Source organism: Pristiophorus japonicus, chromosome 20 (genome assembly GCF_044704955.1).
Source record: "Pristiophorus japonicus isolate sPriJap1 chromosome 20, sPriJap1.hap1, whole genome shotgun sequence".
NCBI classification, from domain to species: domain Eukaryota; kingdom Metazoa; phylum Chordata; class Chondrichthyes; family Pristiophoridae; genus Pristiophorus; species Pristiophorus japonicus.
This window is the reverse complement of record NC_091996.1, coordinates 60,831,234-60,848,827: the sequence shown is the minus strand read 5'-3', so window position 1 is coordinate 60,848,827 and position 17,594 is coordinate 60,831,234. Positions and strand designations below refer to the sequence as shown.

At 44.5% G+C, this 17,594-nt stretch overlaps 1 protein-coding gene across 5 annotated transcripts in view; it reads left to right on the top strand.

Moving 5' to 3' along the window:
- Positions 1–17,594, top strand: part of pnpla7b (patatin-like phospholipase domain containing 7b) — a 354,575-nt gene that overhangs the window by 294,030 nt on the left and 42,951 nt on the right. For all 5 annotated transcript variants that reach the window (XM_070862864.1, XM_070862865.1, XM_070862863.1 and 2 more), the window contains 4 exons: positions 801–870; positions 11,942–12,058; positions 12,483–12,631; positions 17,195–17,347. In XM_070862864.1, coding sequence (XP_070718965.1) covers positions 801–870; positions 11,942–12,058; positions 12,483–12,631; positions 17,195–17,347 — 489 coding nt within the window. The remainder of the gene's footprint in view (positions 1–800; positions 871–11,941; positions 12,059–12,482; positions 12,632–17,194; positions 17,348–17,594) is intronic.

The window sequence follows — 17,594 nt, the reverse complement described above, 5'->3', positions numbered from 1 at the left end:
CATGTTCAGTTATGACAAAAGATTCTGTATCTTTATATAAAAATCTGTCTGGATGCTGGAAGCCGTGATCTTATTGAATGGCGGAGCAGGCTCGAGGGGCCAAATGGCCTACTGCTCCTATTTCTTATAGAAACATAGAAAATAGGTGCAGGAATAGGCCATTCGGCCCTTCGAGCCTGCACCACCATTCAATATGATCATGGCTGAACATGCAACTTCAGTACTCCATTCCTGCTTTCTCTCCATACCCCTTGATCTCTTTACACATCTAACTCCCTTTTGAATATATGGCCTCAACAACTTTCTGTGTTAGAGAATTCCACAGGTTTACAATTCTCTGAGTGAAGAAGTTTCTCCTCATCTCGGTCCTAAATGGCTTACCCTTTATCCTTAGACTGTGACTCCTGGTCTGGACTTCCCCAACGTCAGTGTTCTTTAATGTGGGAATACATAGAATTTACAATATATAAACAGGCCATTCAGCCCATGCCAGTGCTTATGCTCCCCACACGAGCTTTCCTCCACTCTATTTACTTCATCTAACCCTATCAATATATCCTCTAATTTCTTTATCATGTACTTACCTAGCTTCTCATTAAATGTATCGATGCTATTTGCCTCAACTACTCCTGTGATAGCGAGTTCCACCTTCCCACCACACTGGATGAGCTTTCTGACTTTGCCCCCACCCCCCAAATCTCTCTCCAAGAAATGGAACCGTTTATTGAGGGCAGTGGTTGGATCAAGGGGTCCTGTTGCCCGTCTAGTCACTGAACAGATGCTCTCTGTTTATATTCTAGGATCTGTGGATTCCTTACTTCAACATCACCACAGATATAACTGCGTCCGCCATGCGGGTTCATACTGACGGTGAGTGCATCTTGGCATTTTGACCTTCTCTGCCCCCGCCCTCCCCAGCCTAATTTCTGTGACCAGTGAATAATGTTGCCCACCTGACCAGGGAGGTACTGTCGAATCACCAACAGGGCAGGTTTTAAACCCAGCTCTCAGCATTGCACAAATTAAATACTCATTTTGACAACCCCACCTGAAATGATTTGGGAACCTGTGGTCTTGGGCTAGTTGATATCTTTGCATTGCTGCTAATCTGATCACATTGATGGGTGCATTCCCTGCTAATGCTGTCCCAGGAAAATGTTCATTTTCAGTGAAAGCTTTTATCAAATGCTTTCTGTTGTGTAAATGCTGTGGAACTGAAATGCAACTTTTCTTTTTGAAAGCCGCTTATAATTCACTCATTTCAATAATAAACTCTCTCCTCTCCTGTCTCGCTCCCCCCGCCCCTCCACAATCTCTCCAAGTTTCTCTTGTTCTGCGAAGTCCCCAGTGGTTCACAGTGACTGACTCACTGCTTTGCACAAAAAATGCAGAAATTAGTGTTCGGATTTGATATTCCATCACTTTTAGTATAAGATAATTAGATGTAAATACATCATTGGTGAGTTATATGACGAGGGTGGGGGAAACACAGATGCGGACTATTCTAGTACTGGTTTATAACTGAACAACTAACCTTCCTCGTTGCTGCTGATATTCCTCGAATGATACCTGTCCATGTTCATACAGCTGAGGTCTGTGCAGTGTTTGACTGACCATAATCCCCCTTATTCCCCCCCCCCCCCCCCCAAACAAACCAGGCTTGAAACAACTTCTTCCCCCAACCCCAAACCATTTATCCATTTTGTCATAGATTCTTGGTGCTCAGGAAACTATTTGAGGTTATCAGTTGCTTTTCCAACATGAGCCACTGTAATAAATTCTTCTCATGGTCTTACCTTGATGCTTTCATCCCGTGTCAGTACCCTGAGCTTAAGCGATGTTGCTGTGTGACTTCTCTCAAAGGGCAGGTTGAAAGGTCGACCAGTTATTATGAAATGCCAACATACATCAGGATTCTAGAATAGATGCAGTCTCTTTGTGATGTTGTATGTGCTGTCTGTAATATTTGCAATCGCAGCATGCTTCGACTGATACTTGCTGCAGCAAAATGAGTGCTGACTGTACCAGTTTCTATATATTTAATTTCATTCCTATATATAGTTCCCCTAAACCAAAGACACCTTTACAAAATTCACTAAAAAGTGTGGCTGCTGTAACGGTGGTCTGTGTAATGTTTCTAGGAGGAGTTTTCAGCTGTTGCACCATTGGTAAATGTACTGTCATATGTACTGCTGACCCATCCATCATAGGTGGTCCCTCGAAACGAGTATGACTTGGTTCCACGCCAAAAAAAAGGATGAGTTTACAGGTGTTTCGAATGAAGAACCCGAACTACATCCTCAGGGGTATGTGGATTTTTAAACGTGGGGTGGCCGTTGCATACCAGCCACCACGTGGGCTTGACAGAACTAGGTCTTGATCCAGTGGCAAGGGTTAACCAAGACGACTAGAGACCTGCTCTGCTGCACGGACCTAGTGCGTACACATATCGCAGTGTGGGCTGGCCCGTGCTGCCCCTGGGCCCCTGGCCCCGAACTCACGCCTCCCCTGCGTCACGATCCCTCCAGTCTCTCGCCACTCTTTTGCCCCGATCTCGGCCAGCAGGGAAACACCAGGTTTGATTCTCGGCCTCTTCTGAGCTAGCTCATCTCAGCCAGACAACAATTGGGCCAATGTCCTCAGCACCCCTGGGCCAGGGAAGAGCAGGGGGAGGGGGGGGGGGTGGGGGAGAATCAGCCACGGTTTGTGCTCCTGATCACTAACCAGTGACATCTGCTGAAAAAAGCATACACAGAGCGTCAAGTGAAGACAGGATCAGGCTCAAATCTGACGCCGCCAAAGTTGAATAGCCTGTCAAACCCTACTGTCTCGTTCATGTGGGAGAATAATCTAAGTCGCCATCGGCCCTTGTGGAATCATAGGCCAGCATTTCGAGAACAATGAGGAGGAAAAAAATCTAATTTCAGAAAAAAGTTTAGGTTTGAATTATTGTCTCAATCCAGATTGCAGCAGTTCCTGCCAATGTCTCATCTGTAAAACACGGAATTTTGGCAGGATCCTCAATAACCCGGTGTCCGTATGATTTTCCTCTGATCAGAGTGTAGCCAGTAAGCTGAAGCCTTGACTATACACTTTAAAGATCGAGCGCATTGGCAGTGACTGTTTCTAACAAATCAAAGCCATAACATGGTGTTTTGATGCTCTAACTTGTCCTCCTGGTTTTATTTTTCTTCTTTTGCAATTTCTATTCTCTCTGTCGACAAAGCAAAGGAATTGATTGCTGTCTTTTCATTACAAATTGTGCAGCGGACCCAATTTATTCCCATCACCTGTGTCAGTTGCAGCAAACCTCATCTCAGAGGGAAAACTTTGTGGAAAAAGTCTAAGAAAGATCCTTGTCGTCCAATGTTTTTAAACTGTTCTGATGTGCTGTGTTTCTCAGATCCTTGCACCATCCCTCTGGATCTCTGCTGTCCACCCCTCTTCCCCCCCCGCCCATACCCCGTAGCAAGACTAATTCTTTCAAGACACCACCTGGCTTGCAATTTCAATCCTACTGCAATCTCTCTCCAATTTTTGAATTGTCAAGGTGGTCAACCCAAAGGAGCCTTGCATCCCAAACATTCTGTCTGAGCTTTGGGCGTGATCAAACCCATTCAACTAGATGTTTCTGGGAGAATTGCCACCCTCTGCCTTGGTTCTAACTCGCGTTAGCTCAGGCCACACTCTCAGGAAACCAATGAGAACGTTGCTTCGATTCATAAAACTGAACAAGACATCACCCAAACAGGAGCAAAACCTCTGGGACACTGCCAACTTAAGAGTTTGGTCCCATATTCAGTGGGTGGTCCAGTGCACCTCTGTTGCATGCCCCTTGCTCTGGAAATGTACCCTAGTTCCCTCTCGTATTGGTTTGGCAGTGGTGAATATTGCAGACAAATGGGACCTTGTCTCATTGGACAGCTACGGAGGGAGGCTATTTCCTATATTTTACAGGGGCTCTCCTGGAATTAGGAACGCTTTTCCTCATGACAACGGGTTGTTATAACGCCAGGAACATTTCTCTTTACAGAATCAGGTGGGCCTACTGTGTATTTCCAACATTTTTCACTTTTATTTTAATAATGAATAGCTTATTAGCACATGGAGATTAAACGTGCGGGGAACAAGGCAGGCTGCATCTTAAAAAAAAAAGAAAGAAAGTTAAGAGCATTGCAAAGCCTGGAGTGAGAAAACGACATTGAGCCCAACCAAGCCATCATTTCCCAGACTGTCATTGACCTCATCTCCTCTGGAGATCTTCCCTCCATAGCCACCAGCCTCATGGTTCCCCAACCCCGCACGGCCCGCTTCTACCTCCTTCCCAAGATCCACAAACAGAACTGCCCTGGTAGACCCATCATTTCAGTCTGTTCTTGCGCCACAGAACGTATTTCTTCCTATCTCGACTCTTTTTTTTTTCTCTCCTTGTCCACTCTCTTCCCACCCTCACCCATGACTCCTCCGACGCCCTCTGTCACTAACAGTTTCCAGTTTCCTGGCCTCAACCATCTCCTTTTCACCATGGACGTCCAATCCCTTTACACTTCCATCTCCCACCAGGATGGCCTGAGAGCGCTCCGCTTCTTCCTCAAGCAATGGCCCCATCCACCACCATCCTCCCCCGCCTGGCTGAACTTGTTCTCACATTAAACAACTTCACCTTTAACTCCACTCACTTTCTCCAAATTAAAGGTGACCCCGCATGGGTCCTAGCTATACCTGCCTTTTCGTGGGCTGTGTGGAACATTCTTTGTTCCAGTCCTAATCGGATCCCCTCCCTCATCTCTTTTTCCGGTACATTGATGAGTGTATCGGTGCCATTTCCTGCTCTCACCCTGAACTTGAAAATTTCATTCACTTTGCATCTACTTTCCACCCTTCCCTCACCTTCACATGGTCCATCTCCGACTCTTTCCTTCCCTTCCTCGACTTCTCTGTCTCCATTTCTGGGGATAGGCTTTCGACCAGTATCCACTATAAGCTCACTGACTCCCACAGCTATCTGGACTACACTTCTTCCCACCCCGCATCCTGTAAGGACTCCATTCCATTCTCCCAGTTTCTCAATTTCCGTCGCATCTGCTCTAACGACACCAACTTTTACACTAGTGCCTCTGACATGTCTTCCTTTTTCCTCAACCGAGGATTCCCCTCCGCCGTGGTTAACATGGCTGTTGGGATAAAAAGAAGACTTCTCTTCCTCAAGGTGGACTCCCTGATATAAGGAATCGACACGCGCCCATCCGTATAGTGACCACGGAATCACTCAGACGAAACCTCGGTTCAACTGTTTTTTATTCAAGCATGCAGGGGACCTGTTCACGGATGAAGAAAGAACAAAGATTTTATAATTATAGTTATACATTTTTCGAGGTGTGTGACCCTCCTACAAAACCACCGATTGGCCGACTGCTATCAGCAAAGTTACATTGATTCGTTGACCCTTATCAGACTGGCTCTGAGTGGTTCGCCCCACCTGTCCATCTCCCATCACATGTCACCCTCCCGGACTGTGTTATTCAGTGGTGTCAACTTTGCCTCCGTTCCTCATGATGTGTGAAGTAACCTTGCTTCCCAGGGTTTGTTATGTTTCTGGACTGTTGACTCTCCACTGCCCTTGAATGTGTTATTCAGTACTGAATGTATGTTTTCATCTTCTGTCAGTCTATGCTAAGGGTCAATGCATTGTTGGCTACTTATGATGGTTCATTAACCATCAAGCTTTGCTGCGTAGCAAGCTTTGTTGTTGCCCCTGCTTAAAACCCATTCAAGCATGCTATAAGCGTGCTTTACATACATAAGTCAGTTTTACGTACAATCTGTCAATTACAATTCCTACCGTAAAGTAGAGGAACTTCTGATTCCTCGGACTCCTGCACTGTTCCAACGAAGCTCAACGCTAAGCTCGAGGAACAGCGCCTCATCTTTTGTTTAGGCACTTTACAGCCTTCTGGACTCAACATCGAGTTCAACAATTTCAGAGCATAACCTCTGGCCATCCTTTGGCTCCCTTTCCCCCCCCCCCCCCCCCCCCGTCTTAGTTTTTCTTCTTTTTTCCTCTTTGTCTATAATGGCAGCTGGTCATTACTACGCCATTCACACCCTATCCAGATTAACCTTTTTCTAACCTCTATCATTTCTATTTCAATTCTGCCCATAATCCCTTTTGTGTCTCTAATCTCTCCTGTCTTCCACCCTATCACAGACCTTCCCTTTTGTTCTTTCTTCCCCTCCCCCTTTCAGTGCTTAAGAATGTGCTCTTTTCGAACATTCGGCAGCTCTGACAGAGTTGTCAACCTGAAACGTTAACTCTGCTTTTCTCTCCACAGATGCTGCCTGACGTGCTGAGATTTCCAGCATTCTCTGTTTTTATTTCAGATTCCAGCATCTGCAGTATTTTGTTTTTGTATATTGAGCCCAACCAACGTATTCCATCCAGACTTCATGTATATGCTAGAATAATCATGGGCTCCCCTCCCATACCACCACCTGTTGATCCTCTACTTTAGGAATCACTAAGTTCCTTCCTCCACCTCCCCCAGAAAGGAAATCAAACAGCGGTGTTAATATCTTTAAAACCTTCAATGCCCTTCTCAACAAGAATGAATCCGGTTCCCTTTTAATGATGGCACCGCCTCCCGACCCACCTGGTTCTCTGGGAATCGGCTCCATATTTCCACTATCCTGTGGAAAGAATTTTTTTCTAATCTCTCACTTGAACCGTGTCAATTTTCAGCTTCTGTAATGAGCTCATTGTCCAATTTACTTTCAACTTGAGCTAATGCAACATTTTAAAAATACAATTAAAAGGCTACCTTTAGCAGAAATGTCCTCCGACTGATTATTGGGCAGACCGAAGCCAATGTCATCGGTCCTGGTCACAAACTCCCTTCCCGAGCTATCGACTCCATCCCTTTTCCTGGCGACTCTGCGGCTGAACAAGTGTCGTATTTGACCCCGAGATGAGCTTCCGACCACATATACGCACCATCACTAAGACTGCCTGTTTCCACTCCCGGAACATTGCCCGACTCCATCCCTGCCTCGGTTCATCTGCTGCTGAATGCCCCATCCATAACTTTGTTATCTCTAGACTTGACTGTTCCAGCACACTCCTGGCCGGCCTCCCACGTTCTACCCTTCGTAAACTTTGAGGTCACCCAAAACTTTGCTGCCCAAGTCCCATTCGCACATCACCCCTGTGCTCGCTGACTTACATTGGCTCCCGGTTAAGCAACACCTCGATTTTTAAAATTCTCATTCTTGTGCTCTCCTCCAATTCTAGCCTCTTGAGCATCAATTATTTCAATCGCTCCATCCTTGGTGGCCGTGCCTTCAGCTACCAAGACCCTAAGCTCTGGAATTGCTTCTCTAAACCTCTCCACCTCTCTACCACTCTTTCCTCCTTTAAGTCGCTCCTTAAAACCTACCTCTTTAACCAAGCTCGGTGTTAAATTCTGTTTTACAACGCTCCTGTGAAGCATCTTGGGTGTTATATAAATACAAGTTGTTGTAGTTTATAGTGTTCACTGCTCTCAGTACTTTCCACTACTTGTTAATCCTTCAAAAGTAAAGTCATTGTGTTCATTTGGAAACCACTGTACTACCTTTCTTGACACTCTTTTATTATCCAGCATCTCGAGTGTGCAGTATTTTTTTTCTGGCAGATGGTTGTAGGTAGGAAGATGAAAAGAAAGCCCAAGACACACAATATTGAACATCTGGTGCTTCTGTTCTTTATGCCTGAATGAATTTAGTTTGTTCTGACCCCTTAATGCCATGCGGTTAGTTGTGAGGAAGGAAACGGAGCTTTCGTCTGACCCTTTGAGGAAGCAGTCGAGTTTTTGATAGGGTAAATGGTTACCATTTTGCAGGTAGCCTGGTACTTACTCGACCACAGAGTAGAAAATTGTGCATATTTCCTTTCTCTTTCTCTCAATCTCTCCTCGCAACTCCACATGCCAATTTTCCAAACTTGGTTGTGGTGTCTACGTGAGGTGCCAATCCAAGGCTATAGAAATCAAAGAAAGGAAGAGGAAGTCACCTCGAGCACGGCTCACTCACCAAGAGCAGTCTTCACATTCCTCTGTGCTGAGCTTTCCCATGAAATGTGCAATGACTGGGTTGGGGGGAATAAACTAATCGCAGCAAGTGCACTCTACGGAGAACCTCTGGGTTGATGCCAAGCCCAGTGTGTGTGTGCTGACTTAGCTGCTATTATTATACAAGGCAACATGGAGCAACTCTGCAAGCATGACTTCTTAAGCACTAATTGATGTATTAACAAAAAAGTAACTAGCTGGGATACAGTTTACGGGAAGGACTTTCCCCAGTGTACCCTTCTCTTGTAAGGTATTTCTCTGAGGCAAAGCCTCATGAAAACTGCACAGATATATAACAGATGTGAAACAATTATCAGTGACTGTTAAGCTATTTATGTTGGCCTTTATTTTATGTCTTGTTTAATGTATCTTGCATTTCCATTCAGTACAACACTATTAACTAAGAGTAAGGGTAACTTTGTAGTGGCCAAGAATCCTTAATAGGCAAGGAGCCTGCAGCATTATTCTAACTTAAAGAAAGAAAGGTTTGCATATATATATATAGCGCATTTCACAACCTCGATGTCTCAAAGCGCTTTACAGCAAATTAAGTAATTTTTGAAGTGTAGTCACAGTTGGTAATGTAAGAAACATGGCAGCCAATTTGCACACAGCAAGCTCCCACAAACAACAATGTGATAATGACCAGATAATCTGTTTTTGTTATGTTGATTGAGGGATAAATATTGGCCAGGACACCAGGGATAACTCCCCTGCTGTTCTTCGAAATGGGATCTTTTACGTCCACCGTATAGAGGGCAGACGGGGCCTCGGTTTAACGTCTCATTCGAATGATGGCACCTGACAGTGCAGCACTCCCTCTATTGTCCCGAATTGTACTTGAAATGAAAAGCAAGGAAATGTATCGAATGGGATTGCTGACCGCAGCTAAATGTACTGAACTGCTTTTGAATGTACTGTACAAATTTTTATATGAATAAAGTATATTTTGAATTTTTAAAAAAACTCCCTCAATGCTGCACTGGAGTGTCAGCCTAGATTTTAGTGCTCAAGTCTCTGGAGTGGGATCTGAACTCACAACCTTTTAACTCTGAGCCGCGGCTGACACTTAAGAGTAACACGATTTTCATGAACAGGAAAACCTCAACAAGCCCATCGCTATTTGATTGATCAGCCTCATCTTCATTTGCACTCGTTATGGCCTCATCAGCGTGTATTGATTGTCTTGTACAGATTTATTTATCTGTATTCCCAGATCTCTCTGTTCGTCTACTCCATTTAGTTTCTTATTTTCCAAGGAATAAGTGCCCTCCTTATTCCCCCTACCAAAATGAACTACCCCACACTTTGCTATATTGAATTTCATTTGCCATTTAAACTCATCAGCCTTACCAACTGTGAATTTCTATAATGATTATACGGAATGCCAAACTAGTTTGCAATCAACATGCAGGCTATAATTACATTTCACAAGCAAATCGGACGAATCGACAAGTGCCTGCAGTCAGAACAAAGTGACTGTTGGAAAGAGATAATATTGCAGGAATTACTGGGCAAGAGCTTAATTTCTGCACTAAAGCTTGTTGCATGTTTTGTTACTTTCCAATTGTCTCTGAACCAATGCATAAATATGGAATGGCTTTTGAGGGCAGTGTGAACAGCTTCCGGTGCCACACGCAGTCTGTCAGAAACGTTTATTTCAGTCTCACTGTAACAAATTATGTTTTCCTTTCTTCCAGCTGTTTCATTTTCTTCCTCTGCTTGTTTCTTTTCATTTTTCACCTACCTGGGGTGACACTGACATATAAAACTGCAGATGGGGGCTCTGGGATTATGTTACTCCAATAGCTGCCTGTTGGGGCCTGTTTTATATTTTATTTGCATCCTCCTCTTTTCTCCATTCTTCTCCTGAAGGTGTTGACTCCTTGCTGAGGTTCCACAGCCCACATCCCTCTGATACTTGCCCCCCCCCCCCCCCCCCCCCCCGGCTATTCTTCATGTGCAGGTCCAAGCAGTGAGTTGGTAGGCTGTTCACACCAAAGGTGCGGCATTATATAAGTTGATCATGTACTTGCCTGATATTCGCACGCACGCATGCACTTTCTAGCTGGGGGTCCCAGGATATCGATCGCAAGTGGGAACTTGAGCTGTTTCCTTCCCCCCACCCCCTCCCACACACATAGTAAAGTTTGAGGCAGTAACTGAATTTACAGATACAGGGTCATAACATTTTTTTGGGCGGAAAAAAAACGCTCTGACTCTATGATTTTGAGGCCGAACATAAAATGGGAAAAATCGGCATTGCGCGAAGATTCGTGGCGCAAACCGCAAATTTTCTGCAACTTTTCTCCGAGGCCGATACCACTGCGTGGGGGGAGGGGGGAAACACAAAAAAAAATTCCAAAAAATAATAAATCACAAAACATTCACACGACCCTTTTCTAGTGAATCGCTGCAAAAGAATTTAAAAATAAAAACTTTTAACTTGCCTTTTTTGCAGGGTTTCATACATCCCGCTGTTCCAAGGACTGCACCCACAGGTTTTTCCTCTGTGGTTTTTTAGTCCCCTCTACGGGTGACTGCTGAGCCAAATACTGGGCAAAAGCACTTTTTCCGGCCCTGCATGCTGGCGGTCCGCACCGCTTTCCGCCCAAACCGGCGAAAGATTTTGGAATTTCCAGCCCATTGGACCTAAACCAGCAGCCAGCCCCAGAGTACAACTCGGTGTGATATACTCTGGCCTTGATATGAAGGCTCCCATTCTGCACATATTCCTCCACAAAACGCAGCAGTGCATTTAGTTAAATTGTGTGAAATAAGAACAAAAAATTGTTGGAGCTGCAGGTCATAAGAACATAAGAACATAAGAATTAGGAACAGGAGTAGGCCATCTAGCCCCTCGAGCCTGCTCCGCCATTCAATAAGATCATGGCTGATCTGACCGTGGACTCAGCTCCACTTACCTGCCCGCTCCCCGTGACCCTTAATTCCCTTATTGGTGGTACTTGGAAGAACATTTCAATTGAGACTTTTCATTACAAAGAAAGACTTGCATTTCATGACCTCAGTACGTTCCAAAGTGCTTTATAGCCAATTAAGCACTTTTTGAAGTGTAGTCATTGTTGTAATGGGAATGTAGCAGCCACATTGTTGTTTGTGGGACCTTGCTGTGCACAATGAGATAAGGACAAGATAATTTGCTTTTTTTGTGATGTTAGTTCAGTGATAAATATTGGCCAGGACACCGGAGAGAACTCTCCTGCTGTTCTTGGAATAGTGCCATGGGATCCTTTACATTGGTCCGAGAGGATTGACGGAGCCTTAGTTTAACGTCTTAACTGAAAGACAGCATCCCCGACAGTGCAGCACTTTCTCAGCACAGCAGCAGCAACAACAACTTGCATTTCTATAACTCCTTTAACGTAATAAAATGTCCCAGGCACTTCATGGGATTGTTATCAAAAATCAAAATTTGACACAGAGCCATATAAGGAGATTTGGGGCAGATGACCAAAAGTCTGGATTATGTGCTTGAGTCTCTGGAGTGGAGCTTGAACCAGCTTTGAATCACATCCAAAGTTGATTCTCTTACCTTCTATGCATTTCCAACATTTTCTGTTTTTATTTCAGAATTCCAGTCTTTCTCTCCAACCCACATTTCTATATTTTTTAAGTATGTTACATAAATGACAGTGATGTATAAGTGGCTCCACTGTATGATGAATTTGGTATAGTTACTGAGTGTAGGTATACTGGTTCTATCTATAATGACACACTTCCTACAGTAAGTGAGGTCCTGCCAAGCTTCACTGTATTTGCCTTTCCTGCCATACAGGGGTGTTATTGATTTATTGAGTGCTTTATACTCATTATAGGTTCTCTGTGGCGATACTGTCGAGCCAGTATGTCCCTGTCGAGTTACCTACCTCCTCTTTGTGATCCAAAGGATGGCCACCTGCTCATGGATGGAGGATATATCAACAACCTGCCAGGTAGGTTACAGGTGTGTTTGGGCGAGCATGGGAGAGATGACTCCAGTGATGTGTCCAGGCCTCCTGCGGTTGTATATTGTTTAACAGACGTTGAATTTTTCTTTGGCCAGTTTATTCCCCCTACCAGTCACCCTCTATGCCTCCCCCTCGCCCTCTGCACTCCATGTGGTGTCAGTTAGCACGGTTTAGATGTGGAATGTGGGGCAGGCTGCATACTATACCTGTAATCAGTTGTTCTCCTTGAACTTACTTTATCTTTCCACAAATAGATGACGATTTTGTCCAGTTAGAGAGTTTGGGCGATCAGGTTGCTTCCTGCAGGTCTGAGTGCCGCTCACTGATCCCCGTAGTCAGGCGGGCGGTTTTCCTGTGCTCACAAGGCTTTGTCTCCACCGAAGCTCACTTGGTTTTCTTTTCATCGCAGCTGATGTCGCCCGATGCATGGGTGCAAAGGTCGTGATAGCGATTGATGTCGGCAGCCAGGATGAAACAGATCTGACAAATTATGGGGACTCGCTGTCTGGCTGGTGGTTGCTGTGGAAACGCTTTAATCCGTGGGCAGCAAAAGTGAAGGTAAATTTAAGAAAAATAATGTGTAGCACTATTGGAAGCCCTGTGCTTGAGGAAAGGTTGGTGGGTGTGGCATGGAATTGGTGTGGCAAACATGATCAATGACAATTGCCACCATAATTCTACAGAACTCTGCCTTTCTGTACTTGCTGTGTTTGATAATGCAATGATATAATCAGTTGCCTTTCATTTTTAATTCGGCCCTGAGAGGACCCTGCCCCGCAATCGAAGAAGAATGAGACGGTAAACAGATTAGGCACTGGGTAGAGGTTGAGTAACTCAACCGGGAATAAATATTTCCAGTTGAATTCAAGATGGCTAAATCTAGCTTTTAAAGCTACCTCATCTGTGTCCTGAACAGTTTGTCTGTAACATGTACATTAAAACCTGGTACATAGAGGTTACAACATGGGAACAGACCATTCGACCCAATCAGTCCCTGTTGATGTACCTCCAATCCACGTGAGCAAATAGCTCTAACCACATTTACCCAACCATGACCCATATCCCCGCAACTGCTTTTCTTTCATCCCCCTATCCAATCTAATCTTGAATGTTGGAAAAGTTTATGCCTCAACCACTAATTCTGGAAGTCAATTCAACAGTCTCTCACAACTCTCAAAAACAGCTTGCAGTTATATAGCACCTGGAATGTAATAGAAACATTCCAAGGCACTTCACAGAAGCGTTATCAGAGCAAATATGATACTGTGCCACATAAACAAATATTAGGACAGGAGTCCAATAGCTTGGTCAAAGTAATAGCTTTAAGGAGAAACTTAGAGGAGGACAGAGAGGTGCAGAGGTTTAGGGAGGAAATGCCAGAGCTTATGCAACTGAAGGCACGGCCACCAATGGTGGAGTGAAGGGAATCTGGATGTGCAAGCGGCCAGAATTGGAGGAGCACAGAGATCTCGGAGTGTTGTAGGGCTGGAGGAGATTACAGAGAGGATGTTTCCCCTCGTGGGGAAATCTAAAACTGGGGGCATAGTTTCAGAATAAGGGGTCCCCCATTTAGAACTGAGATGAGGAGGAATTTTTTCTTCTCGGAGAGTCATAAATCGGTGGAATTCTCTGCCCCAGAGAGCTGTGGCAGCTGGGTCATTGAATATATTTAATGATATATTTTTGAGCAATAAGGGAGTGAAGGGATTATGGGAAGCGGGCAGGGAAGTGGAGCTGAGGCCAAGATCAGATCAGCCATGATCTTATCAAATGGCGGAGCAGGCTCAAGGGGCCAAATGACCTACTCCTGCTCCTATTTCTTATGTTCTGGTGTATAGAGATGGGGAGGGACGAGGCTATGGAGGGATTTGAACACAAGGAGGAGAATGTTTAACTCGGTAAGCTGGACTAGGCTTGGTTAAGATAATGGCAGCAGAGTTTTGGATGAGCTCAAGTTTATGGAAGGTGGGTGACTGGCCAGGAGAATGTTGGAATAAGAACATAAGAAATAGGAGCAGGAGTATGCCATTCGTCCCTTCGAGCCTGCTCCACCATTCAATGAAAAGTGGATAACTACACATTTCTCCACATTATATTTCATCTGCCATGTTCTTACCCAATCACTTAACCTGTCTATATCCCTTTGCAGCCTCTTTGCGTCCTCCTCACCGCTTACTTTCCCACCTAACTTTGTATTGTCAGCAAACTTGGATGCGTTATGCTCGGTCACTTCATCTAAATAATTAATATAGATTGTAAATAGCTGAGGCCCAAGCACTGATCCTTGTGGTACCCCACTAGTTACAGCCTGCCCACCTGAAAATTACCCATTTATTCCTAGTGTAATGTATGCACCTGTGAGGATGCTCACAGGTTTGTAGTGCTGTTGCATTGTGAGTCATGTGATGTTCACAAGACTCAATAAAACCCCAGTCAGTTGGGTCTAGGTCATCCACGATGAGGTATGCAGTTGTGAGCCTAGTGGATGAATTGGTAATGTGTAGTGTGATTGTTAAATCTTTGTTAATAAACCAACTAATTCTTGATAGTAATGTGTTGCTATGAATTCTTAAGCAAAGAACCATGAAGCAAATATATTACACCTACTCTGTTTTCTGTCTGTTACCCAATCCTCTATCCATGCTGCTATATTACCCCCAATCCCATGAGCCCTAATTTTATGCAAGAACCTCTTGTGTGGCACCTTATCGAATGCTTTTTGAAAATCCAAATACAACACATCCATTGCTCTTCCCCCTTATCTACCCTGCTAGTTACAACCTCAAAAAACTTAACAGATTTGTCAAACACAATTTCCCTTTCATAAATCGTGTTGACTCTACCTAATCACATTCTGATTTTCTAAGTCCCCTGTTACCACGTCCTTAATAATAGATTCTAGCATTTTCCCTACTACTGATGTCAGGCTAACTGGCCTATAGTTCCCTGTTTTTGCTCTCCCGTATTGAATAGCTAAGTCCCCTGTTACCACGTCCTTAATAATAGATTCTAGCATTTTCCCTACTACTGATGTCAGGCTAACTGGCCTATAGTTCCCTGTTTTTGCTCTCCCGTATTGAATAGCGGGGTTACGTTTGCTATCTTTCACTCTATGGGGACCGTTCTAGAATCTAGGGAGTTCTAGCAGATCAAAACCAACGTATCCACTATCTCTGTAGCCACCTTTTTTAAAACCCTAGTATGTAGGCCATCCGGTACAGGGGATTGGGTGGCTTTTAGTTTCATTAATTTCTCCAGTACTATTTCTTTACTAATAATAATTTCTTTAAGTTCCTCATTCTCGCTAGAATTTGGTTCTCCAATATCTCCGGAATGTTATTTGTGTCTTCTACCGTGAAGACTGATACAAAGGGGGAGAAATTGGGAGTAGTTGGGCCTTTTCGACCGTGCGGGGCGCTGACATTGACTCCCGCCATATTGGGTGGGAGTTTAGTAGCGGCGCTATGGCGTTGCACCCGGAGATCGTGACTTCATCGCCATGCGCATCGCCCCGTTAGCGCCCCGGACCCAAAATTTACTTCCGCCCCCTACTACAGCACTGGATGAAAACACCGGCAGCTGCAGAAGGTGTCGATCAGGCGTTCGGCACCGGGGCAATGATTAAAGGCAAAGTGACTGAGGTAAGTTTTTTTTTAAAATGTACCTTTGTTGCCGTTTTCTTCGTGGATTCCTGCTCGCGATCGTTCAGTCCGGCATTCTGTTTGAGTGCTGGCCTGATCGCATGGGATTGCAGCTGCCTTGGTGGTCCAAGTAGGTGACTTTTAAATTGCAGCACCTGTAGCGATGGCCCTTCCCTTTTAAGAGAGGGAAGGGCCCTTTGAACGCGACAGCGCTGCATGACCCAGTGTTAGGCGTTGCTGAGGTCTCAGCCTTACCTGCATCCTTTAGCACTCCAAGAAGGAAGTGGAGAGCTTGATTTAGCATTCCACTTCCTTTCTGGAGCGCTAAAGTATTTGTTTAATGACTCTCTTTCCCCATTATAATTTCACCTGTCTCTGCCTCTAAGGGACCCACATTTACTTTAGTTAATCTCTTCCTTTTTACATACCTATCTTTGTAGTATCTTTTTATGTCTCTTGCTAGTTTACACTCATATTCTCTTTACTCTTTCATTATCAATTTCCTGGTCAACCTTTGCGGAATTCTAAAATCCTCCCGATCCTCAGGCTTACTACTCTTTTTGGCAACCTTATAAGCCTTTTCCTTTCATCTAATACTATCTTTAACTTGTATTGTTAGCCACGGTTGGACCACTTTTCCCGGGGCGGGGGGGTGGGGGGGTTATTCCTTAGGGAAATGTATATTGGTTGTGAATTATGAATACATTCTTTAAATATTTGCCATTTCTTATCTATGTCATATCTTTTAATCTAGTTTCTCAATCTACCTTGGCCAACGCGTCCCTCATACTTACGTAGTTTGCTTTGTTCAGATTTAAGACCCCGAGTTTCAGATTTAACTAAATCATTCCCAAACTCAATATAAAGTTCTATCTGTTGTGTCCTGAGATAATAAAGGCGTGGACAATGTTTCAGCAACTGATGGGCAGGGGCGGAGATGGGCGATATTACGGAGGTGGAAGTGGTCTTTGTGATGGAGAGGATATGGGGTCAAACAAGGTGTCGAGGCTGTGAACAGTCTGGTGCAGCCCGAGACAGTGGGCAAGGAGGTGGATGGAGTCAGTGATATGGGGACTAAGGACAATGGCTTTGGTCTTCCCAATATTTAATTGGAGGAAATTTCTGCGCGTCCAATACTAGATGTCGGACAAGCAGCGTGACGAATCCGAGCCAGTGCTTCTCCATATGAAGAGGTTTCTCCTGCCCTCCATTCTAAATTTCTGGCCTTTAATCTTGTATTCTTGACCCCTCAACTATTGGAAAAAGCCTGCTTTTATCTACAACAAAGGCACAACACTGCAGATGCTGGCAATAAGAACAGCAAATGCTGGAAACAGTCAGCAGGTGGGGCGGCATCTTTGGAGAGAGAAACTGAATATAAACTTTAAACAATAATTATTATCATATCGCAGCAGTGGGTGCCACCTGCTTCAGTATCACTCGACTTCACACTGTGAGGTATGATGTTCTGTTGTTGCAGGTTTTAGGCATGGCGGAGATCCAAACCCGCCTCGCTTACGTGTGCTGTGTTCGCCAGCTGGAGGTGGTGAAGAACAGCGACTATTGCGAGTACATTCGCCCGCCCATTGACCGCTATGGGACGCTGGAGTTCGGCAAATTTAATGAAATTGCAGTAAGTCGATTTCTGTACTAACCCAATTTTGTCTGACTCTTACCCGAGAGGGCCAAGCAGCTCTTTGCTCTTTGTGAATGCAACTGACAGTTAATTACCCATCAAAAGAAAGACAGACATTTATAGAGCCTCCTTTCATGACCTCGTGACGTCTGTCAGTTCAGACTAATTCTCAGATATTTATAGTATTTATAGGAACGGTCAAGAGAGTTGGTGAAAACTCTGGTCATTATCTTCATTGGTCGTT